General features: G+C 49.5%; 1 protein-coding gene across 4 annotated transcripts in view; it reads left to right on the top strand.

Annotated features, from left to right (window-relative positions):
* Window positions 1–25,988, top strand: part of ARHGAP1 (Rho GTPase activating protein 1) — a 48,553-nt gene that overhangs the window by 13,731 nt on the left and 8,834 nt on the right. For 3 of the 4 annotated variants that reach the window (XM_073348207.1, XM_073348204.1, XM_073348206.1), the window contains exons 4-9: window positions 20,122–20,209; window positions 20,547–20,678; window positions 21,269–21,355; window positions 22,061–22,159; window positions 23,011–23,118; window positions 24,588–24,664. In XM_073348207.1, coding sequence (XP_073204308.1) covers window positions 20,122–20,209; window positions 20,547–20,678; window positions 21,269–21,355; window positions 22,061–22,159; window positions 23,011–23,118; window positions 24,588–24,664 — 591 coding nt within the window. The other variant, XM_073348203.1, reaches the window with a different exon arrangement.

The raw sequence follows: 25,988 nt of genomic DNA, 5'->3' as shown, positions 1-25,988 counted from the left end.
ACAGCCTGCTGTAGCAGTGGAGAGCTGCCATCTCTGCAAAGGGAGAGGAATTCCAGTCCTCCTGCAGGCATGGCAAAAGGCAGAGTATTGGGTGTTGCTATATCTTACTGTGTTGTACTTTGATGACAGATCCAGGGGCGACATTGACTCTATCTGACTTTTGAACACATCTCTGAGTTCTTGCAGCTGCCATTTCAAGGGGTTACTAGAGTAAAGGCAGTGACTGTCTGCAGAGCTTGCACTGGAGCTGTGTGTTGCAATGGGTTGTGCTGGTGAAGAGCTGTGCTCAGCAGGGCCCCTGCGCTGCCTTCCCTCAGAGATAACACTGGTCCTTTCCCCTTTAGTGCAATGTGTTTTCATTGCTCTTATTTGGACAGGAATCCCTTCCCGTCTGCACTCAGTTGTATTTATCTGCTGGCTTTGGTGACATTCCTTTGGGACATTGACATGGTGCAAATAATTGATATTTGTGATGTGCCGAGGAAGGCCTGTTTCCTGCCCCAAAATTTGACGTGTGACTGTGGCATGTGAGGTTGAGAGGATGGGGTGGCTTCTAAGGGTAGCTGTGCTCTGGCCAACCCCCTAATGCAGGCTTAGTATCCGTGTTGGAACCTGCCCTCTGAACAAGAGAAATGGAAATGGGTGGGAGTGGCATGGGATCTTTCAGAGATACAGATCCCCACCTAGGGGTATGTCTACACTACGAAATTAGGTCGAATTTATAGAAGTCGGTTTTTTAGAAATCGGTTTTATATATTCGAGTGTGTGTGTCCCCACAAAAAATGCTCTAAGTGCATTAAGTGAATTAACTCGGCGGAGTGCTTCCACAGTACCGAGGCAAGCGTCGACTTCCGGAGTGTTGCACTGTGGGTAACTATCCCACAGTTCCCGCAGTCTGTGCTGCCCATTGGAATTCTGGGTTGAGATCCCAATGCCTGATGGGGCTAAAACATTGTCGCGGGTGGTTCTGGGTACATATTGTCAGGCCCCCCGTTCCCTCCCTCCCTCCGTGAAAGCAAGGGCAGACAATCATTTCGTGTCTTTTTTCCTGAGTTACCTGTGCAGACGCCATACCACGGCAAGCATGGAGCCCGCTCAGGTAACCGTCACCGTATGTCTCCTGGGTGCTGGCAGACGCGGTACTGCATTGCTACACAGTAGCAGCAACCCATTGCCTCGTGGCAGCAGATGGTGCAATAGGACTGGTAGCTGTCATCGTCCTGTCCGAGGTGTTCCTGGCTGCGTTGGCCGGGAGCGCCTGGACAGACATGGGCGCAGGTACTAAATTTGGAGTGACTTGATCAAGTCATTCTCTTTAGTCCTACAGTCAGTCCTATTGAACCATCTTATGGTGATCAGGCAGACGATATGGATCGGTAGCAGTCGTATTGTACCGTCTTCTGCCAGGCAGGCAAGAGATGAGGATGGCTAGCAGTCGTATTGTACCATCTTCTGCTGAGCAGCCCTGAGATGTGGATGGCATGCAGTCCTTCTCCACCGTCTGCTGCCAGCCAAAGATGTAAAAGATAGATGGAGTGTATCAAAACAAGAAATAGACGAGATTTGTTTTGTACTCATTTGCTTCTCCTCCCCCCTCCCCGTCTAGGGGACTCATTCCTGTAGGTCACACTGCAGTCACTTACAGGGAAGGTGCAGCGAGGTAAATCTAGCCATGTATCAATCAGAGGCCAGACTAACTTCCTTGTTCCAATAAGAACAATAAGTTAGGTGCACCATTTCTTATTGGAACCCTCCGTGAAGTCCTGCCTGAAATACTCCTTGATGTAAAGCCACCCCCTTTGTTGATTTTAGCTCCCTGAAGCCAACCATGTAAGCCGTGTCGTCAGTCGCCCCTCCCTCCGTCAGAGCAACGGCAGACGCCTTTTTTCCGCGCCTTTTTTCTGAGCGGACGCCATACCAAAGGCAAGCATGGAGGCCGCTCAGCTCACTTTGGCAATTAGGAGCACATTAAACACCATACGCATTATCCAGCAGTATATGTAGCACCAGAACCTGGCAGAGCGATACCGGGCGAGTAGGCGATGTCAGCGACGTCAGCGCAGGGACAAGAGTGATGAGGACATGGACACAGACTTCTCTGAAAGCATGGGCCCTGGCAATGTGGGCATCATGGTGCTAATGGGGCAGGTTCATGCCGTGGAATGCTGATTCTGGGCCTGGGAAACAAGCACAGACTGGTGGGACCGCACAGTGTTGCAGGTTTGGGACGATTCCCAGTGGCTGTGAAACTTTTGCCTGCATAAGGGCGCTTTCATGGAACTTTGTGACTTGCTTTTCCCTGCCCTGAGGCGCAAGAATACCAAGATGAGAGCATCCCTCAAAGTTGAGACGTGAGTGGCAATAGCCCTGTGGAAGCTTGCAACAGCAGACAGCTACCGGTCAGTCGGGAATCAATTTGGAGTGGGCAAATCTACTGTGGGGGCTGCTGTGATGCAAGTAGCCAACGCAATCAAAGATCTGCTGATATCAAGGGTAGTGACCCTGGGAAATGTGCAGGTCATAGTGGATGGCTTTGCTGCAATGGGATTCCCTAACTGTGGTGGGGCCATAGACGGAACCCATATCCCTATCTTGGCACCGGAGCACCAAGCCGCCGAGTACATAAACCGCAAGGGGTACTTTTCAATAGTGCTGCAAGCTCTGGTGGATCACAAGGGACATTTCACCAACATCAGCGTGGAATGGCCAGGAAAGGTATATGACGCTCTCATCTTCAGGAACTCTGGTCTGTTTCAAAAGCTGCAGGAAGGGACTTTCTTCCCAGACCAGAAAATAACTGTTGGGGATGTTGAAATGCCTATAGTTATCCTTGGGGACCCAGCCTACCCCTTAATGCCATGGCTCATGAAGCCATACACAGGCAGTCTGGACAGTAGTCAGGAGCTGTTCAACTACAGGCTGAGCAAGTGCAGAATGGTGGTAGAATGTGCATTTGGACGTTTAAAGGTGCGCTGGCGCAGTTTACTGACTCGCTTAGACCTCAGCGAAACCAATATTCCCACTGTTATTACTGCTTGCTGTGTGCTCCACAATATCTGTGAGAGTAAGGGGGAGACGTTTATGGCAGGGTGGGAGGTTGAGGCAAATCGCCTGGCTGCTGGTTACGCGCAGCCAGACACCAGGGCGGTTAGAAGAGTACAGGAGGGCGCGGTACGCATCAGAGAAGCTTTGAAAACCAGTTTCATGACTGGCCAGGCTACGGTGTGAAAGTTCTGTTGGTTTCTCCTTGATGAAACCCCCCGCCCCTTGGTTCACTCTACTTCCCTTTAAGCTAACCACCCTCCGCTCCTCCCTTCGATCACCGCTTGCAGAGGCAATAAAGTCATTGTTGCTTCACATTCATGCATTCTTTATTCATTCATCACACAAATAGGGGGATGACTACCAAGGTAGCCCAGGAGGGGTGGTGGAGGAGGGAAGGAAAATGCCACACAGCACTTTAAGCACAGCACTTCAAAAGTTTACAACTTTAAAATTTATTGAATGCCAGCCTTCTTTTTTTGGGGCAATCCTCTGTGGTGGAGTGGCTGGTTGGCCGGTGGCCCCCCCATCGCGTTCTTGGGCGTCTGGGTGTGGAGGCTATGGAACTTGGGGAGGAGGGCGGTTGGTTACAGAGGGGCTGCAGTGGCAGTCTGTGCTCCAGCTGCCTTTGCTGCAGCTCAACCATACACTGGAGCATACTGGTTTGGTCCTGCAGCAGCCTCAGCATTGAATCCTGCCTCCTCTCATCACGCTGCCGCCACATTTGAGCTTCAGCCCTCTCTTCAGCCCACCACTTACTCTCTTCAGCCTGCCACCTCTCCTCCGGGTCATTTTGTGCTTTCCTGCACTCTGACATTATTTGCTTCCATGCATTCGTCTGTGCTCTGTCAGTGTGGGAGGACAGCATGAGCTCAGAGAACATTTCATCACGAGTGTGTTTTTTTTCTTTCTAATCTTCACTAGCGTCTGGGAAGGAGAAGATCCTGTGATCATTGAAACACATGCAGCTGGTGGAGGAAAAAAAAAGGGACAGCGGTATTTAAAAAGACACATTTTATAAAACAGTGGCTACAGTCTTTCAGGGTAAACCTTGCTGTTAACATTACATACATAGCACATGTGCTTTCGTTACAAGGTCGCATTTTGCCTCCCCACACCACGTGGCTACCCCCTCAACCCTCCCTCCTCCCCGTGGCTAACACCGGGGAACATTTCTGTTCAGCTGCAGGCAAACAGCCGAACAGGAACGGGCTCCTCTGAGTGTCCCCTGAAGAAAAGCACCCTATTTCAACCAGGTGACCATGAATGATATCTCACTCTCCTGAGGATAACACAGAGAGATAAAGAACAGATGTTGTTTGAACGCCAGCAAACGTACACTGCAATGCTTTGTTGTACAATGATTCCCGAGTACGTGTTACTGGCCTGGAGTGGTAAAGTGTCCTACCATGAAGGACGCAATAAGGCTGCCCTCCCCAGAAACCTTTTGCAAAGGCTTTGGGAGTACATCCAGGAGAGCCACGAGTGCCAGGGCAAATTAATCCTTTCACATGCTTGCTTTTAAACCATGTATAGTATTTTAAAAGGTACACTCACCGGCGGTCCCTTCTCCACCTGCCGGGTCCAGGAGGCAGGCTTGGGTGGGTTCGGGGGGTACTGGCTCCAGGTCCAGGGTGAGAAACAGTTCCTGGCTGTCGGGAAAACCCGTTTCTCCACTTGCTTGCTGTGAGCTATCTACAACCTCGTCGTCATCATCATCTTCTTTGTCCCCAAAACCTGCTTCCGTGTTGCCTACATCTCCATTGAAGGAGTCAAACAACACGGCTGGGGTAGTGGTGGCTGAGCCCCCTAAAATGGCATGCAGCTCATCATAGAAGCGGCATGTTTAGGGCTCTGACCCGGAGCGGCCGTTCGCCCCTCTGGTTTTCTGGTAGGCTTGCCTCAGCGCCTTAAGTTTCACGTGGCACTGCTTCGGATCCCTGTTATGGCCTCTGTCCTTCATGCCCTGGGAGATTTTGACAAAGGTTTTGGCATTTCGAAAACTGGAACGTAGTTCTGATAGCACGGATTCCTCTCCCCAGACAGCGATCAGATCCCGTACCTCCCGTTCGGTCCAAGCTGGAGCTCTTTTGCGATTCTGGGACTCCATCATGGTCACCTCTGCTGATGAGCTCTGCATGGTCACCTCTGCTGATGAGCTCCGCACTCACCTGCAGCTTGCCACATTGGCCAAACAGGAAATGAGATTCAAAAGTTCGCAGTTCTTTTCCTGTCTAGCTGGCCAGTGCATCTGAGTTGAGAGTGCTGTCCAGAGCGGTCACAATGTAGCACTCTGGGATAGCTCCCGGAGGCCAATACCATCGAATTGTGTCCACAGTATCCCAAATTTGACCCAGCAACGCAGATTTAAGCGCTAATCCACTTGTCAGGGGTGGAGTACAGAAATCGATTTTAAGAGCCCTTTAAGTCGCAATAAAGGGCTTCATCGTGTGGATGGGTGCAGGTTTACATTGATTTAACGCTGCTAAATTCGACCTAAAGTCCTAGTGTAGACCTGGGCTATGAGCTGCTCTTTTTCACTTATTGGTAGGCAATAATATTAAGGGTTCACAAAATATCATGGAAGCATCTGGAGTATAATAGTCCCCATCTGCTGCTTTATAAGTGAGATCTGGCTTATTGCAAAGTGGGCTCACTCTCTACTAATTATATTGATCCATATTGTAAGGCACATCCTCCATCTATCTCTAAACCCCTCTCAGTCAGAGGTTTCTGACACTTTGAACAAGAGTCACTTCACCCTAATGTGTAGGGGAGTGCTGTTATCCCAGTTTTACAGATGGGAAAACTGAAGTACATAGCAGGGAAGTGAGTCAACCAAGGTTACACACTGAGTTAGTGAAACACCCAGGGAAAGGTGCAGGAGGATTCCCAGTCCTCTCCTTGAACCACTAGATGACCTTGGTTTTGATAGGAACATAGGGGAAGAGAGAGACCCCTAGGGGGTGTGTGTGTGTGATTGTGATTGCCAGTACAGACGGCTTGTTGTAACTTTGTTTCTGTTCCTCCAGACCAGGGTGCACTTGATGGGGCCCAGACAGGTAGGTAGAGTGACTGGTTCTCATGTCATTGGCATTCGATACTCTGGATCATGGTATTCCTTTAACATGATTGTGGCCTGTAGCTGGGTTATCTCAGGGGAGCCCAAACTTTGCCCAGCCTAGGACTGTGTTGGCAACTTGCCAGAAGTGTGAAGGCTGCATGTAATGTGCACTAAACCAAGTAAATTGCAGCCACCCTCCTCCTCTTAAATGTGGAGGTGCAACCAGCTGGGACTGTCCTCTCTGTGCACCGCACCTCCATGTTAGACATGGCAGAACTCTCTGAGCTGAGTTTAGCCTGCAGACTTCATGCTGGGCACCCTTGGGTTCTCAGGTGTTGGCATGAGTTCTGTTCCTCCTCTTGGGTGGTGATGCTTTCTTTGGGCCAGGTTAGCTTGAATCTAGCTTCATCTTATTGTGGTGTATGCTTCAGGCATCCGTGCTGAGACTGCTTCCCTCCCTCTCATCCACTGTTGTAATCAGGAAATAGACTTGCTGTGCAGCTGGCACTCTGATTGGCCGTTCTTCCATGAGCTCCTTCAGGGGCAATTTTTTCTGCTGCCAGCTGCTAGTGGGACATCATATTACGGTGGTGTGTTCTCCATGCTAGCCTGAAGCTGTGCTACGTGGCCCAATGTGCTTGCTGAGGAAGATGATCACGTTTGTTAACATTCTCTGGAGTCCATCCCCAAATGTCAGGAGCTTGGCTGTTATAATGCCATTGGATTTGTCAATGCAAATGAGCTCTCTTCTGGTGCTAGGAGTTCTTTCCATTATCTTTGAACTTTCTGCTGGCTGAGCCCTTTGCTCAGGCCCTGGAATTGCTGATAAATGCCACTGTTTTTCACAGAGACAAGATGGGTGAGGTAATATCTTTTATTGGACCTCCTTCTGTTGGCGAAAGAGACAAGCTTTTAAGCTTACACAGAGTTCTTCTGGTTTGTTTTTTTACAGCTGCCTTTGTGCAATTCTTTCTGTGTGGGTGTTCCCCCACTGCCTTATCTCTTCCTGTTCCCCAGTCTGCCATGCCCTCAGCATATTCCTCCCATTTTACATTTTTTACCTTCTCCCTCTGCAATAGTTTAATAGTTTAAGTACAAATAAAGCATTAAATAGGTATGATATATTTGTCCTTCATCCTGGAGTCAGCTGGTTCCTAATGCAACCTTGAAAAACTGCATCTTGCCAACTTAAACTCCATCTCCCTAGCTTCCGCAGATACCCTCTCTTGGTTCTCCCCAAAACCCATTAAGGATGAAGGCTCTGGTCTCTTCATATGGCTTTTGTCATAAATATAAAGGGAAGGGTAAACCCCTTTGAAATCCCTCCTGGCCAGGGGAAAGCTCCTCTCACCTGTAAAGGGTTAAGAAGCTAAACGTAACCTCGCTGGCACCTGACCAAAATGACCAATGAGGAGACAAGATACTTTCAAAAGCTGGGAGGAGGGAGAGAAACAAAGGGTCTGTGTGTCTGTCTACATTCTGTCTTGGCCAGGGATAGACCAGGAATGGAGTCTTAGAACTTTTAGTAAGTAATCTAGCTAGGTACGTGTTAGATTATGATTTCTTTAAATGGCTGAGAAAAGAACTGTGCTGAATAGAATAACTATTTCTGTCTGTGTATCTTTTTTGTAACTTAAGGTTTTGCCTAGAGGGGTTCTCTATGTTTTGAATCTAATTACCCTGTAAGGTATCTACCATCCTGATTTTACAGGGTGGATTTCTTTATTTCTATTTACTTCTATTTTTATTAAAAGTCTTCTTGTAAGAAAACGGAATGCTTTTTCATTGTTGTCAGATCCAAGGGTTTGGGTCTGTGGTCACCTATGCAAATTGGTGAGGCTTTTTATCCAACATTTCCCAGGAAAGGGGGTGTGCAAATGTTGGGAGGATTGTTCATTGTTCTTAAGATCCAAGGGTCTGGGTCTATAGTCACCTAGGCAAATTGGTGAGGCTTTTTACCAAACCTTGTCCAGGAAGTGGGGTGCAAGGTTTTGGGAAGTATTTTGGGGGGAAAGACGCGTCCAAACAGCTCTTCCCCAGTAACCAGTATTAGTTTGGTGGTGGTAGCGGCCAATCCAAGGACAAAGAGTGGAATATTTTGTACCTTGGGGAAGTTTTGACCTAAGGTGGTAAAGATAAGCTTAGGAGGTTTTTCATGCAGGTCCCCACATCTGTTCAGAGTTCAGAATCGGGGAGGAACCTTGACATGGTGGCATAGTGGTGGGATTAACCTGAAATCATTTTGAGGTCCAGTTGAGATTTTTTGAACTAGAAATACAGATTTTAAAAAAGGAAATGTTTTTCCTTTGGAAAGGAAGTCCAGAAAGCAGCTGAAACTGAAAGCAGCTTGTTTTTCTCTGCTTTGTGGCCAAGCAGAGACAAAAGGGGATTATCTTTGTGAATTGCAGGTTTTCTTTGCCTGGAGGCAGGGTACTTAACTCCTGCAGGGAAATTCAGTCTTCCAACCCAGAGTTTTTTTCTCCCTAAAAGTAAATAGGGAGGGGGGTGTCCTACCCATTTGCCTGGAGACAAAAGTGGCAGGGTTTTTTTTTTAGGATTTTGATTTTTTTTGTTTTACAAGGAGCACAGGTTTGAAAAGGAATTTTTTTTTTCCGTTGGGCTGCTGGTAAGCAGGTTTCCAAGTAGTTGGAGGTTTTTTGCTTTGATTTGGGCCCAGAGCAGAGACAAGGGAATTGTCTTTTTCTGTAGGCTGACAGTCACTATCAGAGAATAGGTATTCTATTCCAGCACAGCAAAATTTTACAGCCAAGTTTTGTTTATTTCTAAACCTTGGGTGTAAAGTTAGTTAAAACAGAGAGGTTAGAATGACAAAATCCACGGCTCGACACAAGCTGGAATTAGCCAGATTTCAGGCTGCGGAAAGACGAAGGGAACATGAAAGACAGATAGAACTCATGCGGCTGAAGAAGGAACAAGCAAGAGTGGCAGAACAACACCAAGCGGCTGCTCACAGGAGAGCTATGGAAGAAGGGACAAGGAACTGGAGGAGAAGGAAAAAGAGAGGAAGTATGTGGAGGAGATGGAGAAGATAAAGGCTCAGCAGAATATCCCAACAAACCCTAGTAATCCTTCTCCAAGTACCACTTCCCATCCCAGAAAGTTCCCCACCTACAAGGCAGGCGATGATACTGAGGCCTTCCTAGAAAACTTCGAAAGGGCCTGCCTTGGGTACAACATCTCTACTGACCAATACATGGTAGAGCTGAGGCCGCAGCTCAGTGGGCCCTTAGCTGAGGTGGCAGCTGAAATGCCTAAAGAACACATGAACAAGTATGAACTGTTTAAATCCAAGACGAGAGTCAGAATGGGGATAACACCCGAGCAGTCTCGTCGGAGGTTCAGAGCCCTAAGGTGGAGACCAGACATGTCATTTACCCGACATGCCTACCACACTGTGAAACATTGGGATGCCTGGATATCAGGAGCAAGTGGTGAGTCTCCAGTAAATTTGCCCTTCCTAATGCAAATGGAACAATTCTTAGAGGGTGTTCCTGAGGAAATAGAAAAATACATCCTAGATGGGAAGCCCAAAACCGTAATCGAGGCAGGAGAGATTGGAGCCAGATGGGTGGAGGTGGCAGAGAAGAAGAAAACTTGTCACAGTTGGAGTGGAGACCAGAAGGGACAACCCCAGACCACACCCTATTACCGGGGGCTGCCCAAAGCCCCACCTACCTCCCAAAGAACCCTCCAGACCCCTTATCGTCCCACTACCCCATTCTCCAGCAACCCACCTCGCCCCAGTGACCCGTCAGCTGGACGACGTTTTAAATGTAACGAGCTGGGGCATGTAAAGGCCAACTGCCCCAAGAACCCCAACAGATTACAGTTCATTGCACCGGAATCACACCAGAGGTCCGCAGGCCCAGATACCTCCCAGATACCCTTGGAGCGGAGGGAAACTGTGAGAGTGGGTGGGAAGAAGGTCACTGCGTGGAGGGACACCGGAGCACAAGTGTCAGCTATCCATGCTTCCTTAGTGGACCCCAATTTAATCAACCCAGAGATCCAAGTGACGATTCAACCCTTCAAGTCCAACTCTTTCAATTTGCCTACAGCCAAGTTGCCTGTCCAGTACAAGGGCTGGTCAGGAACATGGACTTTTGCAGTCTATGATGATTATCCCATCCCCATGCTGTTGGGGGAAGACTTGGTCAATCATGTGAAGCAGGCCAAGAGGGTGGGAACGGAAACTTCTACCAGGACCCGGTCAGAGGTGATAGACCCGGACCCCAGGCCAATGTCTGCAACAGCAGTAGTGGATCCAGTCCCAGAGACCCAGACGGAACCAGTCCCAGAACTGGAACCAGCCAAACAACCAACACCAGACCCAGTGTCAGCACTGAATCCAGTACTTGCAACCTCAACACCAGAGGGCCCCACCAAACCTGAACTGGCAGCAGCCGATAACCCTACTCAAGAGGCTCAGCCGGAGCCTGAATCCCAACATAGTGCACCAGCGGAGAGCGGTTCACAGTCAACAGAAACAGCTCCATCCCCTATATCGCTTCCAGAGGGACCAAGCCTAGGTCCACAATCCCATGAGGAACTGATGTCTCCAACATCAAGGGAACAGTTCCAGACCAAACAGGAAGCAGATGAAAGCCTCCAGAGAGCTTGGACGGCGGCACGGAGCAACCCACCGCCTCTCAGCTCTTCTAATCGATCCAGGTTTGTTGTAGAAAGAGGACTTTTATACAAGGAAACTCTTTCTGGGGGACACCAGGAAGACTGGCATCCTCAGAGACCGTTGGTAGTTCCAACTAAATACCGGGCCAAGCTCTTGAGCTTTGCCCATGATCACCCTAGTGGCCATGCTGGGGTGAACAGGACCAAAGACCGTTTGCGGGGGTCATTCCACTGGGAGGGAATGGGCAAGGATATTTCTACCTATGTCCAGTCTTGTGAGGTGTGCCAAAGAGTGGGAAAACCCCAAGACCAGGTCAAAGCCCCTCTCCAGCCACTCCCCATCATTGAAGTTCCATTTCAGCGAGTAGCTGTGGATATTCTGGGTCCTTTTCCGAAAAAGACACCCAGAGAAAAGCAGTACATACTGACTTTCATGGATTTTGCCACCCGATGGTCGGAAGCAGTAGCTCTAAGCAACACCAGGGCTAAAAGTGTGTGCCAGGCACTAGCAGACATTTTTGCCAGGGTAGGTTGGCCCTCCGACATCCTCACAGATGCAGGGACTAATTTCCTGGCAGGAACTATGAAAAACCTTTGGGAAGCTCATGGGGTAAATCATTTGGTTGCCACTCCTTACCACCATCAAACAAATGGCATGGTGGAGAAGTTTAATGGAACTTTGGGGGCCATGATACGTAAATGCGTAAATGAGCACTCCAATGATTGGGACCTAGTGTTGCAGCAGTTGCTCTTTGCCTACAGAGCTGTACCACACCCCAGTTTAGGGTTTTCCCCATTTGAACTTGTATATGGCCGTGAGGTTAAGGGGCCATTGCAGTTGGTGAAGCAGCAATGGGAGGGATTTACACCTTCTCCAGGAACTAACATTCTGGACTTTGTAACCAACCTACAAAACACCCTCCGAACCTCTTTAGCCCTTGCTAAAGAAAACTTACAGGATGCTCAAAAAGAGCAAAAAGCCTGGTATGATAAACATGCCACAGAGCGTTCCTTCAAAGTAGGGGACCAGGTCATGGTCTTAAAGGTGCTCCAAGCCCATAAAATGGAAGCATCGTGGGAAGGGCCATTCACGGTCCAGGAGCGCCTGGGAGCTGTTAATTATCTCATAGCATTCCCCACCTCCAACCGAAAGCCTAAGGTGTACCATATTAATTCTCTAAAGCCCTTTTATTCCAGAGAATTAAAGGTTTGTCAGTTTACAGCCCAGGGAGGAGACGACACTGAGTGGCCTGAAGGTGTCTACTACGATGGGAAATGTGGTAGTGGTGTGGAAGAGGTGAACCTCTCCATGACCCTTGGGCGTATGCAGCGACAGCAGATCAAGGAGCTGTGCACTAGCTACGCGCCGATGTTCTCAGCCACCCCAGGACTGACTGAACGGGCATACCACTCCGTTGACACAGGTAATGCTCACCCAATTAAAGTCCAACCTTACCGGGTGTCTCCTCAAGCTAAAACTGCTATAGAATGGGAGATCCAGGATATGTTACAGATGGGTGTAATCCGCCCCTCTGAAAGTGCATGGGCATCTCCAGTGGTTCTAGTTCCCAAACCAGATGGGGAAATACGTTTTTGCGTGGACTACCGTAAGCTAAATGCTGTAACTCGCCCAGACAACTATCCAATGCCACGCACAGATGAACTATGAGAGAAACTGAGACGGGCCCAGTTCATCTCTACCTTGGACTTAACCAAGGGGTACTGGCAGGTACCGCTAGATGAATCTGCCAAGAAAAGGTCAGCCTTCACCACACATCTCGGGCTGTATGAATTTAATGTACTCCCTTTCGGGCTGCGAAATGCACCCGCCACCTTCCAAAGACTTGTAGATGGTCTCCTAGCGGGATTAGGAGAATATGCAGTTGCCTACCTTGATGATGTGGCCATATTTTTGGATTCCTGGGCAGACCACCTGGAACATCTACAAAAAGTCCTTCAGCGCATAAGGGAGGCAGGACTAACTGTTAAGGCTAAGAAGTGTCAAATAGGCCTAAACAGAGTGACTTACCTTGGACACCAGGTGGGTCAAGGAACTATCAGCCCCCTACAGGCCAAAGTGGATGCTATCCAAAAGTGGCCTGTCCCAAAGTCAAAGAAACAGGTTCAATCCTTCTTAGGCTTGGCCGGTTATTACAGACAATTTGTACCGCACTACAGCCAAATCGCCGCCCCACTGACAGACCTAACCAAAAAGAAACAGCCAAATGCTGTTCAGTGGACCGAAAAGTGTCAGAAGGCCTTTAACAAGCTTAAAGCGACACTCATGTCTGACCCTGTACTAAGGGCCCCAGACTTTGACAAACCGTTCCTAGTAGCCACAGATGCGTCCAAGTGTGGTGTGGGAGCAGTTTTAATGCAGAAAGGACCTGATCAAGAATTCCACCCTGTAGTGTTTCTCGGCAAAAAACTGTCTGAGAGGGAAAGCAACTGGTCAGTCACTGAAAAAGAATGTTACGCCATTGTCTACGCTCTGGAAAAGCTACGCCCATATGTTTGGGGACGGCGTTTCCACCTGCAAACCGACCATGCTGCACTGAAGTGGCTTCACACCATCAAAGAAACTAACAAAAAACTTCTTCGGTGGAGTTTAGCTCTCCAAGATTTTGATTTTGACATCCAACACATCTCAGGAGCTTCTAACAAAGTGGCTGATGCACTCTCCCATGAAAGTTTCCCAGAATCAACTGGTTAAAATCGTCCTTGAGATGTAGAAAATATTGTTAGTCTTTATGTACTTGGTAGTATATTTAGAGATGCATGTGTCTTATTAACTCTGTTTTTCCTAGAGCTCCAGGAAGAAATCCCAGCCAGTGTTTCACCCTAGCTGAGATTTGGGGAGCGTGTCATAAATATAAAGGGAAGGGTAAACCCCTTTGAAATCCCTCCTGGCCAGGGGAAAGCTCCTCTCACCTGTAAAGGGTTAAGAAGCTAAACGTAACCTCGCTGGCACCTGACCAAAATGACCAATGAGGAGACAAGATACTTTCAAAAGCTGGGAGGAGGGAGAGAAACAAAGGGTCTGTGTGTCTGTCTACATTCTGTCTTGGCCAGGGATAGACCAGGAATGGAGTCTTAGAACTTTTAGTAAGTAATCTAGCTAGGTACGTGTTAGATTATGATTTCTTTAAATGGCTGAGAAAAGAACTGTGCTGAATAGAATAACTATTTCTGTCTGTGTATCTTTTTTGTAACTTAAGGTTTTGCCTAGAGGGGTTCTCTATATTTTGAATCTAATTACCCTGTAAGGTATCTACCATCCTGATTTTTACAGGGTGGATTTCTTTATTTCTATTTACTTCTATTTTTATTAAAAGTCTTCTTGTAAGAAAACGGAATGCTTTTTCATTGTTGTCAGATCCAAGGGTTTGGGTCTGTGGTCACCTATGCAAATTGGTGAGGCTTTTTATCCAACATTTCCCAGGAAAGGGGGTGTGCAAGTGTTGGGAGGATTGTTCATTGTTCTTAAGATCCAAGGGTCTGGGTCTATAGTCATCTAGGCAAATTGGTGAGGCTTTTTACCAAACCTTGTCCAGGAAGTGGGGTGCAAGGTTTTGGGAAGTATTTTGGGGGGAAAGACGCGTCCAAACAGCTCTTCCCCAGTAACCAGTATTAGTTTGGTGGTGGTAGCGGCCAATCCAAGGACAAAGGGTGGAATATTTTGTACCTTGGGGAAGTTTTGACCTAAGGTGGTAAAGATAAGCTTAGGAGGTTTTTCATGCAGGTCCCCACATCTGTACCCTAGAGTTCAGAGTCGGGGAGGAACCTTGACAGCTTTATAATTCTGGTAGTGGTCAGGTACCTTGGTGATGGGTGTGGAAGAAATACCTAGATAAAGAGAGACTGGGTGCTAGGACACCTAGTAACTATGCCTGCAAATTGTAGGATTTGCTTCCTGTCTGCATGAAATGCTCAGTCTGCTTCTGCATTGAAGTGAAACTAAAATATGTCAGAGATATCTGACCCTTCCCAGCTGTGTCACCAACTTGCCTGGAGCCTGAAATTGCATGAAATAGAATAGTTTGTTTCTGGCTTCTGCTCCAATAAAGGTACCAGCATGCAGTGCTCCAGGTTGATCAGGCAGTCTTGCATTCTGAACCTGTAGTGTCTGTGAACCTCAAGTGTGGCTGAGGGCCAGATCTTTGAGTTTTGCTACTTCGTATACTCATCCCTGAATGTTGTAGCTTTGGAATATTTTGTAACATTGGCTCTTTGGTGGCAGACCCTATCTAACTGCATTCGGATGATATCTAAATACTAGGATATTTCCCACTTGAGATTTGCATAGAAATTGGATACCCATCTGATTGTACATACAGAGATTAAGAATAGTCAGGGTACCTGGACTGGTTCTAGTTAACTGTCCTAATCATGCAACAGACTCAAATCAGGGCATAGATCTCAAGTAGCCTGAGCAGTGTTTCCCCAGGTGAAACACACCAGGAAATGTTTAGGGAGTTTTGCAGACAGTTAAGCAAATAGTTCCCTTAATGGGTTTATGGTTCCATTTAATGCAGAGTGGTCTTATCAGGACTATATTATAGTTCTGATACACCTTGTGCTTCTGACACAGCCAGCACATCTCAGGCTGTGATCTCACACATTTGAGTGGCAGCACTCTAAGAAAAAGCAAGGGATTGTGTTGACGATTTAGAAGGTATCATAATTCTTGTTGCCCCAATGCCCCAGTGTGGTATTTGGAAGTGTATTGTGCTGCTGGAGGTGCTCCCCTCTGCATGAGGGAGAAAACTGAGGTGCTGACCACTTGGTCCTTAAAAACACCATGTACTTTTCAGGGTGTTTACCTTGGGTCCTGGTCAGATTCCAGTTTGAGTAGTTATGTTGGATCTCCCTAAATTCACACTAGTTTCAGTCCTCAAGGGTGTTGAAAAATTAGAGAGGGCTCAGAGAAGAGCCACGAGAATGATTAAAGGATTAGAAAACCTGCCTTACAGTGGTAGACTCAAGAAGCTCAATCTACTTCGCTTCAAAATGGAAACGTTAAGGGGTGATTTGATTAGTCTGTAAGTACCTACCTGGGGAGCAAATATTTAATAGTGGGCTTTTCAGTCTAGCAGAGAAGGTAGAACATGATACAAGAGCTGGAAGTTGAAGCTAGACAAATTCAGGCTGGAAATAATGTATAAAATCTTAACAGTGAGGGTAATTAACCACTGGAACAATTTACCAAGGGTCGTGGGGCTTCTTCATCACTGGCAATTTTGAAAGCAAGATTAGATGTCTTTCTAAAAGCTCTGCTCTGGAAATTATTTTGGGGCAATTCTATGGCTTGAGTTATATAGGCGGTCACAATGGTCCCTTCTGGCCTTGGAAGCTATGAAATGAATATAATACTATTCTTTGCATACCATTGTGCATTGTTGCTATGTTCCACTCCAAAGGTAGCTACACTTCGGTGTTGGATGAAGTGATTCCTTGTGTGTCTGGACATCTACGTGTGATGTTTGTTGTGTGCTTTGGACTCTGGGTGCTGTATAATCACTTATTGCTGGTTGTTTGCTAATTGAGTTATTGCTGAACATACCCCATTTGGGAGAGGAGGGGAACAAACGAACAGTGGAGTCATTAGTTCAAGGTCTGTGGTTGTGCTTAGTGGGAGCAATAGCTGTTTGCACTGCAAAGAAGTGGCTAAAATTTAGAGACTTAGAAATAAGATTAACTTTGCATTTTCAAAACCAAACAGTACAAGGAGTGGAACATCTGTCCGAGATCAAACATGATCTGCTCTCTCCAAGGCAGAGCGGTCAGCTGGAGGCAGTTTCCTCAGCTAGCCAAAAGCTTGTAGAATTGGCTGCAGTTTCTCATTTATAAATTGGAACCATTGGTGATTCAAACCCCCCTGAATGCTTGGGAGCTGGCTTTGCCTTGTCTGGAAAGACCAGTCTGATCTGAGATGGCAGATGGAAATGGGATATGAAGCAGTTCGTTTCAGGTGATTTATAAGTTAGCGGACTGAGCTCAGTACAGGGAGCTAAGGAGAAGCCCTGGCACTGGTGGTATGTTGGTCTCAGTATAGTTCTCCAGCTACCTTCCCTAAATGCCCTTAAACAATGTACTATCCTGATTTGGAAGGCAAATCTGGCCATGTTTCTGGAGCTCTCTGAGGGATTAGATGCCCCTTTCTGTTTACTTTCTTCTGGCAAGTATCCAAGAGAATTTGCCTTCCTCTCTAAGGCTGGTCCAGGATCCATAGATTCTAAGGCCGGAAGGGACCATTGTGATCATCTCGTGTGACCTCCTGTATAACACAGGCCGCAGAACTGACAACACCAGGCATTCTCAGCAGGACTCTGTACCAGTCGCGGTTACAGGCACTGCCTTCTGGGCCCTAAGTGTTGTCTTTCATGTTGCTCCAGTGGCAGGTGTCTTGGTATTGGAGTTTGATTTGCCCTTAAGGGCTATGTGCTTCAGCTGGTCCATGTCTAGTGATTTGCCAGGCTCAGAAATCAGTTTCTCAAGGACCTCAGCACAGAACTCTGCTGTGGATATTGCATCAGTGCAGAGCATTCACAACAAAGGCATGAACTTGGCCATGCTTGGGCTCTACTCCTGGCTTCTGTTGCACAAACTAGCCTTGCTTGAAAGACAGTTAAATATGGACCATGTGGCTATTAATCTGGAGGGGTGGCCAGGAGAGAGTGCTGTTCCCAACATATAGCGCCTTTTCACACTGCGTACTGAGACCTGGAGTGTCTCTGTATTCTTATCTGAGACCCCATCATCACAATGCGTGAGAGCATCACAAACATAAACAGATTTATACTCCCAACACCCTGTGAAGTCAGGAAGTATCCCCGTTGTACAGATGAGGAACTGAGGCAGAGAGGCTGAATGACCTGTCCACATGGGGAAGCTGTAATAGTGCCTTATCCACAAGCCCATGACTTTGCAGGCTACTCTTCCATTTTCAATATAAGGGCAGCTGCAATGTACCCATTTATGCTCAGTGGGTGTATGGCAAGCTGTCAAGAAGCTTCTTGGTTAGACGGAGTTTGGGCGCCCATGGGATAATCTGTTTGATGTTGGTCTTGTGGCCTGGCTGTGGCTGTGTACAGTTGTTCCCAATGGTCTCCGCATCACCCTCTCCAGGTCTTGTGTATCTGCTGGGTACCATGTCCTCTCTCAGTGCCTTTTACCCCAGCATGCCACTGTTGTGTTCATGTGATGGTTGATCACTCCCTCATGGCCTGTACCTTGAGCTGTCCCCTATTGCTTCAGTTGTCTCCCTAACTTTTGTACAGGGACCAGTTTGTTTATATTGGTGAACTCCATATTCTCTTGTATTGTCTGGTGAGTTACAATAAAATATCAGTGGAAAGGGAAAATGAGAGTGACAGACTGGAGAGGAAATCTGTTCTCACAGCCTGGACTGCGTGGATGGGGTTGAGGACTGTTGGCCCCTGAGAGGTAATGCTTTCTTGGGTGTTGTGGCCATGCTCACACACATGCGGACCTGCGGCTGCTCTTGGCATCAACAAGCACTTGCCTTAGCGCAGGCAGGCTTTATTTCTGCAAACTTTGGAATTGGCCCTTGTTTATTAGACATGATAACCTGCTCTCTTTTGACTAAAGATCTCAGTTGCTGGGCATTGATTGTAATAAAGGGGCAGTTGGGGTCCAAGATCCCAGTGCAGGGATGTGAAGAGAAGTGGCTGCATGCCCTGTGGGAGGTGAGTTTAAATGTGGAACCGGAGAAGTGATTGTGGTGGTGAATGATACCGGGCAACTCTGCAGTTTGAAATGGGGAAAAGTTTCTGCTTCTTCTCCATGCGACAGCCTTTGTGGCATTGTTGGTGCAACTTAGAACAGTCTGTACTCCCCCTTCTCTCACTGGGCAGGACACGCTGCATTGGCTCACCAGGAAACTGAGGCTCTCGGGACAAGTTTTGCTCTTCATTGTCCTCTAGGGAAGCTGTTCCCACCCCTTCTTGGTATTTGAAAATAAGCCACCCTGATGGAAATAGATGGGGGCTCCTTCATGCAGGTGATATATCTGTTCATGCTGCACTGAAGCTCTGTGTACCCACGTGCTTAGTGAATCAGTACAAAGGAGAAAAGCTCAGAATCAGATAGGGTGCAATTCCCTCTATCCGCTCACTGAACTCTCCCCTCATCTCCCTACTAGGGCTTCATTCATGGGGCCACATTCTCTGTTGGCAGAAGTCCACTGAAATCATAAGAGTTATGTCAGGTGAGAATCTGGCCCAAGATCTGTGAAACCACAGGAGAGGATCAGGGACCATGTCCCTAGGGTGGAGTTCTTCGGGTGTGATGAGAGCTGTTCTTTGCTGGGCTTTGAGTTGGGTAGGGTTGTCCCCATGCTAAGTTTGATAGAATCACACTGGATTTGCCAGGTGATCTCTCCAGAACAGTTTTAGGGTATGTCTACTCAGCAACTAGACACCCATGGCTGGCCCATGTCAGCCGACTCGGGCTGAGACTGTTTCATTGCAGTGTAGACATCTGGGCTTGGGCTGGAGCTCGGGCTGGGACTGGATGAGAGGGTTATGGGCCAGCCATGGGCTTTTCTTGGTTGTGTAGACATACCCTTAGGCTGCATCAGATGATGAAGCCAGTAAACAAGATTGTTCTGCAAAACACTTCGGAGGCTCATGGTACCAATTCCTACTTCTCTAGGATAGGCTCTGGGGAGGAGCGGGAGTAGTGGAGCCTGCCCCTCATCACCTGGCTCTGCTCTGCTCCATCCTGCCCAGAGTCAGCCTGTCCTTTGTGCAGCTTTACCCTCTCCCTTAGGGTGTGGTCTGATTTCACTGTGCATGTAGGAGCAAACTTCAGCCGAAGCAAGAGCAAATATGCCAGGAGAGAAGCACATACCCTGGGCCCGCGCTCTGAAGCTTCTGCGTCTGCGAGGGGAAGGTCTTCCCTCTACTAGGGGTACTTACATCTCTGTAGCAATGCACACAGCCACAGTGCTGCAGGTGCCCAACTCTGAGCAATCTCTGTTTCAGTGTTGCTACCTGAGGCCACTGTGTGGGGAACAGTTCCTGCATGCCTCAGGACATCTGAGTCCCACATCCTGCCCTTTCCTGCTGGCTATGTGGCATATACTCCACACTGGCTCCAGACATCTTTCACATTACTTGCCCTTAGGGCCCTGCGTGCTCTCAGATCACTGCCTTCCCCCACCTATGGACGAGGTGGGCTCTGCTGAGGCAGAGGTCAGGCAAGCTGTATTGGTTACTGTGAAATCCCAGGCTTCTGCCCTGTGGTGGAGGGACAGGGACTCCTGCTGCATTGCACATATGCTGGTGGGAGCCCAGTGTTGTCCCTGAATCTCCCTGTGATCTCTGGCATTTCATTCCCAGGTGATGACAACTATGGACGGAAAGTCATTTTGTTCAGTGCCTGCCGGATGCCACCCTGCCATCAACTTGACCATGTGAAACTGCTGCAGTGAGTACTGCCTTGGGGGCCCACTGCTCCCATGACAGCCTGGATCTGAGACAGTCCCCGAGTCCTAGGGGGCAGATCTACAGGCAGCAGCTGCTCTGGCTGGATATGTGCCCTCTGTTATAATCTCCAACTAGGTGTGGGCTGCACCCCACATCCAGCCAACCCCCGGCCAGGAATTGCCCTCCTGTATGCTCCTCTCCTTCCTCTCCCAGGGCACAAGTGCCTCCGTTTCTGCAGTGTGGCAAAATTTTCCTTATGCCAACTGTGGCCAATAGGGAGCAAGTTTATACACATGCCAGTGCATACTGCGAGCTCAGAAGTTCCTGTGTCTTCCCAGGTATCTTAAGTTCACACTGGACCAGTATGTGGAGAGTGACTACACATTGGTGTATCTGCACCATGGCCTCACCAGTGAGAACAAGCCGTCCCTGAGCTGGCTGCGGGATGCCTACCGGGAATTTGACCGCAAGTGAGTAGGTGTGGCCAATGGGACAGGACTCCTGAGTTCTCTTCTACAGTCTGACTCCCTGTGTGGTCCTCTTTGGAGCTAAAGCATGTCCTAGGCAAGTCCTTTCCCCATTTGTAACATGGGGATCATGATCCCGCCCACATCTCTACCTGCTGGGAGGTGGTGGGGGTGAACTGATGTTTGTCAAATGCTATGAAGATAGAAAGTTCTATAGACAGAGTGAGGGGTACAAACCGCTCTTGTGGAAAGTTCTCCGGGTCAGCAGGGGGCTAGCAAAGGCAAGAGTCAACGCAAGTGTCCAGGCCATTTGGCAGCTCCTCCCCTTATGGGGCAATGCCTCATGAGTGGAGTCGTGGGGTGGCAAAGAGCAGGCGTTGAGGTTGCTGGGTGGTTGAGGGCTAGGAAATGAGGGGAGAGTGGTGTTATAGAAGGCTGGGGAATTGGGTTAACACACGGGGCCCCAGGGAGGGGCACAGTGCACTGAGAGTGTGGAGGGTGGGACTTAGAGCCCCAGGGAGCCATTTGGGCTGCTGCTCAGCCCAGCTCCCCAGCCCAGGCAGAGCTCTCCCTCACTCGGCTTCCTTTGGCAGGTACAAGAAGAACATCAAAGCGCTGTACATCGTGCACCCAACGATGTTCATCAAGACTCTGCTGATTCTCTTCAAGCCTCTGATCAGGTAGGGGGCAGCGGAGGCTGGCTCAAGCTCCCTGGGTGCAGGGGGATGTGCAGCATTCCTCAGCAGGCCAGGAGGGGAGCACAGGCTCCTAGCTCCTCCTGTGCTGGCACTGGTGACTCCTCCTGCATTAACCTCTCGGGGGATATGCCTCCCATTATTTCTGAAAGATCCAGGCAAAACAAGAGCCCCTCTGCTGGGGCCTGGGGAGCTCAGCCCCTGCAAAGGCCACATGTCCCAGGCGTTAGCACCAGGACAGAAGGGGAGGAGGAGAATGAAACCCAGAGGGGCACTGAGTTCAGCGTGTCACCAGTGAAACCGCCAGCCTCCTGGGCCAAAAATGAAAAGAGGAGCGGACTCTGGCCTGCTGCAGAGCCCAGGGAGGGGCAGTGCTGTGCTGTGCAGAGCCCATCTTTGCCAGGCTTTGAGCCAGGCTGTGGAGGAGCCTTAGCAGTGCCTCACGGAATATGGGGGTTGAGAGAGAGCTGCGTGGTGTGGTGCCCCTACTGCTGAACCTCTGCTGCCTCCAGCACTGCCAAGGCCCCTCAGTTCTGCCCCGCAGGCCCCATGATCTTCCAGCTCTTGCTCCCCCAGACAGCTCTGCTAACAGCCCCTCATTCCTGCTGCTCTTGCCCTGGGCTTCCCCCAGTTCTGCTGATGTTAGTCCCTCCGGATCCCTCATGGGGCTGCTTGTCCTCTGTTTTGCAGTTTCAAGTTTGGACGGAAGATTTTTTATGCAAACTTCCTGAGCGAGCTGGAGGAGCATGTGAAGCTGGAGCAGCTGGGGATCCCAAGCCAGGTGCTAAAGTGAGAGCATGCGGCCTGCCTGCCTGCTTACCCATGGCTCCGGGAGAGGAGGGAAGATGCAGGGTGGGGAAACAGTGGCAAGGGGGAAGGAAGCAATGGGGAGGGGCCTTGTTTTGCTCCGAAGTGATGGTTCATCCGAGGTAGCAGTGCCAGGGTGCCTCAGAGAGGGGGCTCTTCCTAGCTCCCCTTCCTGCCTGTCTTCAGCGTCAATGCCTGGCTCAGGCTCACTTGGCCCCTTTGCTGCCTCTGTCTCTTCTGCCTCTTGGTCTCCTCTCAGGCAAGTGACTTTACCCCCAGGCATCTTTCTGCTGTCCCTCCCTGTCTGCTGCTGCCTGTACATCCACTTTGCTCAAAAGCTCAGTGGAGCCTTCTCACTTCAGCTTTCCTCTGTGGTCTCCCAAAGGTGCTTCAACTGCACCTCCAGCCTGTTCAGATCCCTGTGGCTCTACCTCTCTCCCATGCACACGCACACCCCATCAACCCTTGTCTTCCAGCAAACTTGCCCTGACTTCCTAGGTGCACGGTCCTTTGCCCCGTCTTTTCCCTATTCATCCCAGCAAGCTCCTCTCTTTGTACAGACCCCCGCCTCCCCCCTTGCTCCCTCTTCTCCGCTGGAGACTGAGCCCTTTGGTCTTGCTGCCCCAGCACTCCTGAGCTGCCTGTCCTTGGGGTCAGCAAGTACTAGGCTAGAGCTGTCTTTGGGGCAGTTCCCAGTGGATCAGCAAGAGGGGCTGGGTTGGTTGCATCCACAAAGCAGTAGGGTGGGTGCCGGGTGTGAGGTGGTAGGCACTGGTTGGTGGTCCCTGTGTGAGATGGGCTGGTTCCCTACCAATCTGTCTCTCTCACTACAGATATGACGAGTACCTGAAATCACTGCAGAAACCCTCTCAAGTGCCCCAGAAGCTGACCCCACCGCGCCCACCCCTGCCAAACCAGCAGTTTGGGGTCTCTCTGCAGCAGTGAGTATCTTAGAGTTGCGTAGCTTTGGCTGCTGGGCCAGCTAATGCCAGAGCCCTGTGTATAATGCAATATAGTGCAGTTGCAGAAATGGCCTTGAAATTGCTGCAGAATCTGAGTTGTCATTTAGAAAAACTCAATTCTCTAGCCCAGATCCTGAGCTACCCTCTGCCCACCTCAAATTGTGGCTTGCCTGATTGCTGGGCTGGTTCTTGGTGTAAACTAGAGGCGCTGCAGGGCTTCTCTAACATGCTAACAGCCCACAAGGGGTTGTTTCAGTAACTGAGGATTCACTGGAGTGCCAGGACACCCCAGCTACATGCCTGTGTGCGTGGGGCTAGGAGTGGGAAGGGCTGGAGTACAAGCCATGATGGCACTTTTCTGCCATATGAGGATTCCTTGAGTGGGAGGATTCCTCAAGGGGCCGGCTAAAATGGCATTAGGCCTGTGTTGTTTTGCTGGAGCAGGGCAGAGGACCTGACCCTCAACTTTTTCCATAGCTTCAATGCTGTTTTAATAGAGGGTTTCTCAGGGACACATCCCCTCCCATTCACCCTTGCCTCTGCTTCCCCACACTTTCCTGGTCACATCACATCCCTGAGGCAGCTTCAGAATTGCTGACATGGGAAAGTGACGTCAGCAAAGTATTATTTAATGTATTTTTAGCTTTTAATGCAATTTGGCCAGTGGAAATGAGGAGAAACCAGCTCCATGTGCTCAGGCAGTTGTCCCTGAGGCAGTTTGGGAAGTGATTTTCTAGCCCTTCTGGCTGCAGTGAAAGCCTTCCAAACGTGAGCTCAGTGTAACCAGCACAGTGACTGCTGGCTGAGCTTGCAGGCGTCCTGAACCGATCTCTCAGAGAGAGGTGACTTGGCCCATTCTTTGCAATGGGGGTTTGACTCCGAAGCCAAATGATGGTGATGTACATGTCCACATTAGATATTACATTACTGATCATCTGAACTGAACCATCTGGCATTTGTCATTGCGGGATGTAATGGCAGATGTTGGAGAGTAATACACAGCAGCTAGCTGCTGTCTAGGTGGATTCCTGTCCTTCGCTCCCCTACATTTAAACTCCCCTCTGCTCTTGCCTAAAGCGAAGAAAGAAAAAGGAGTTGCATCCCACAGAGCCACCTCAGTTGTTTCCTGGCCCCTTCCCAGCAACCAAAGCCTCCAGCTTGGGCCCCTGACGCTGGCTGTAATGCAGTCGCTGCTCCTCAACACAGACCAGCAGTAGGAGGCAGCGTAACATATGTGTATTGTAGTATCAAAAACATGTGGGATGCTGCCCTGGTTGGACTGGGATGGGGAGAGGGAGGGGGAGCAGGCTGAGGGGCAAAGAGTGGGACAGGACTAGGCGGGGAGAGGGATCCCGCAGAGGTCCCTGCTACGTACATATGTCAGATGTGATGAGCTGCATGCGGGCAAGAGGTAACTGGCAACCTCTAACCTTCTGTTCTTCCCACAGCCTAAGGGAAAAGAGCTCTGATCAGGCCCCCATCCCACTGGTGGTCAGGGAAACCATTGCCTATCTGCGGGAGCATGGTGAGTGCGTAAATGAAACCCTCAACCCAATTCAATACCATGCCGGTGCCTTCTCCCCTTCCTAATGCCAATCAGATCTTTATGAAACAGAAGGAAAATGACCACAGAACAATATGGAGCCCAAATATGATTGATGGAGCCAAGAAGAGAGATCCTGCCATGCCCTCCTTCCTGCACAGTGTCTGGGTCTGACATTCCCCTCTGGTGTTATCTGGACTGGTGATCTGCTAGGTCACTCCAGTCCTTGACTCTGGGAGCCAGCCTTACCCTGCTCTGCTGTGAGAACCCCCACTCCTGGGCTGTTCGTGCACAGCCTCCGGCATGTAAGCTGCTCCTTGGATTGTATAACCGAATGACGCTAGCCAATATCTCCGGTCCCAGACACAACCCTAGGAACCTCTGTCTTGCAGTTTCTAGTTATGCCCGCTGGACACTACAAGCTTATATGAGTTCGTCAATTTAACCAAGAAATTGATACGTACCAGGCTTGTTATCCCAAGGGGAGCCTCTGACACACTTCAAACCAAAGGCACTGCTTCAGGTAGAATAAACAAACAGATTTATTAACTATAAAGATAGATTTTAAGTTATTATTAGTCAAAGCATAACAAGTCGGATTTGGTCAAATGAAATAAAAGCAAAACGCATTTTAAGCTGATCTTAACACTTTCAGTGCCCTTACAAATTTAGATGCTTCTCACCACAGGCTGGCTGGTTGCTCTTCAGCCAGGCTTTCCCCTTTGATCAGCACTTCAGTCCCTCGGTGCGGTGTCTGTAGATTAGGGGTGGGCAAACTTTTTGGCCTGAGAGCCTCATTGGGTTTCTGAAATTGTATGGAGGGCCGGTTAGGGCAGGCTGTGCCTCCCCAAACAGCCAGGCATGGCACGGCACGGCCCCCGCCCCCATCTGACCCTCCCTGCTTCTCACCCCCTGACAGCCCCCCGGTGACTCTGGACCCCCTGCCCCATCCAACCATCCCTTCTCCCTGACTGGCCCCGGACCCACCACCCCTAACTACCCCCGCCACCCCATCCAACCCCCCCCACCTTTCTGACTGCCCCCCCCAGGAGCCCTGCCCCATCCAACCACCCCTTCTCCCTTACCGGCCCCAGACCCACCGCCCCATCCAACATCCCCTCTCCTTCCTGACTGCCCCCCTGGGACACCCTGCCCCATCCACCCCACCCTGCTCCCTGTCCCCTGACTGTCCCCGGAACCCCTGCCCCTGACTGTCCCCCCCGGGACCCCTGCTCCCATTCAATCCCCATGTTCCCCGCCCTCCAACAGCCCCAACCCCTATCCGCACCCCTGGCCCCTGATCACC

This window comes from Lepidochelys kempii, chromosome 6 (genome assembly GCF_965140265.1).
Source record: "Lepidochelys kempii isolate rLepKem1 chromosome 6, rLepKem1.hap2, whole genome shotgun sequence".
Lineage (NCBI taxonomy): Eukaryota > Metazoa > Chordata > Testudines > Cheloniidae > Lepidochelys > Lepidochelys kempii.
Note: the sequence above shows the minus strand (reverse complement) of the source record. Positions and strands in the feature narration are given on the sequence as shown.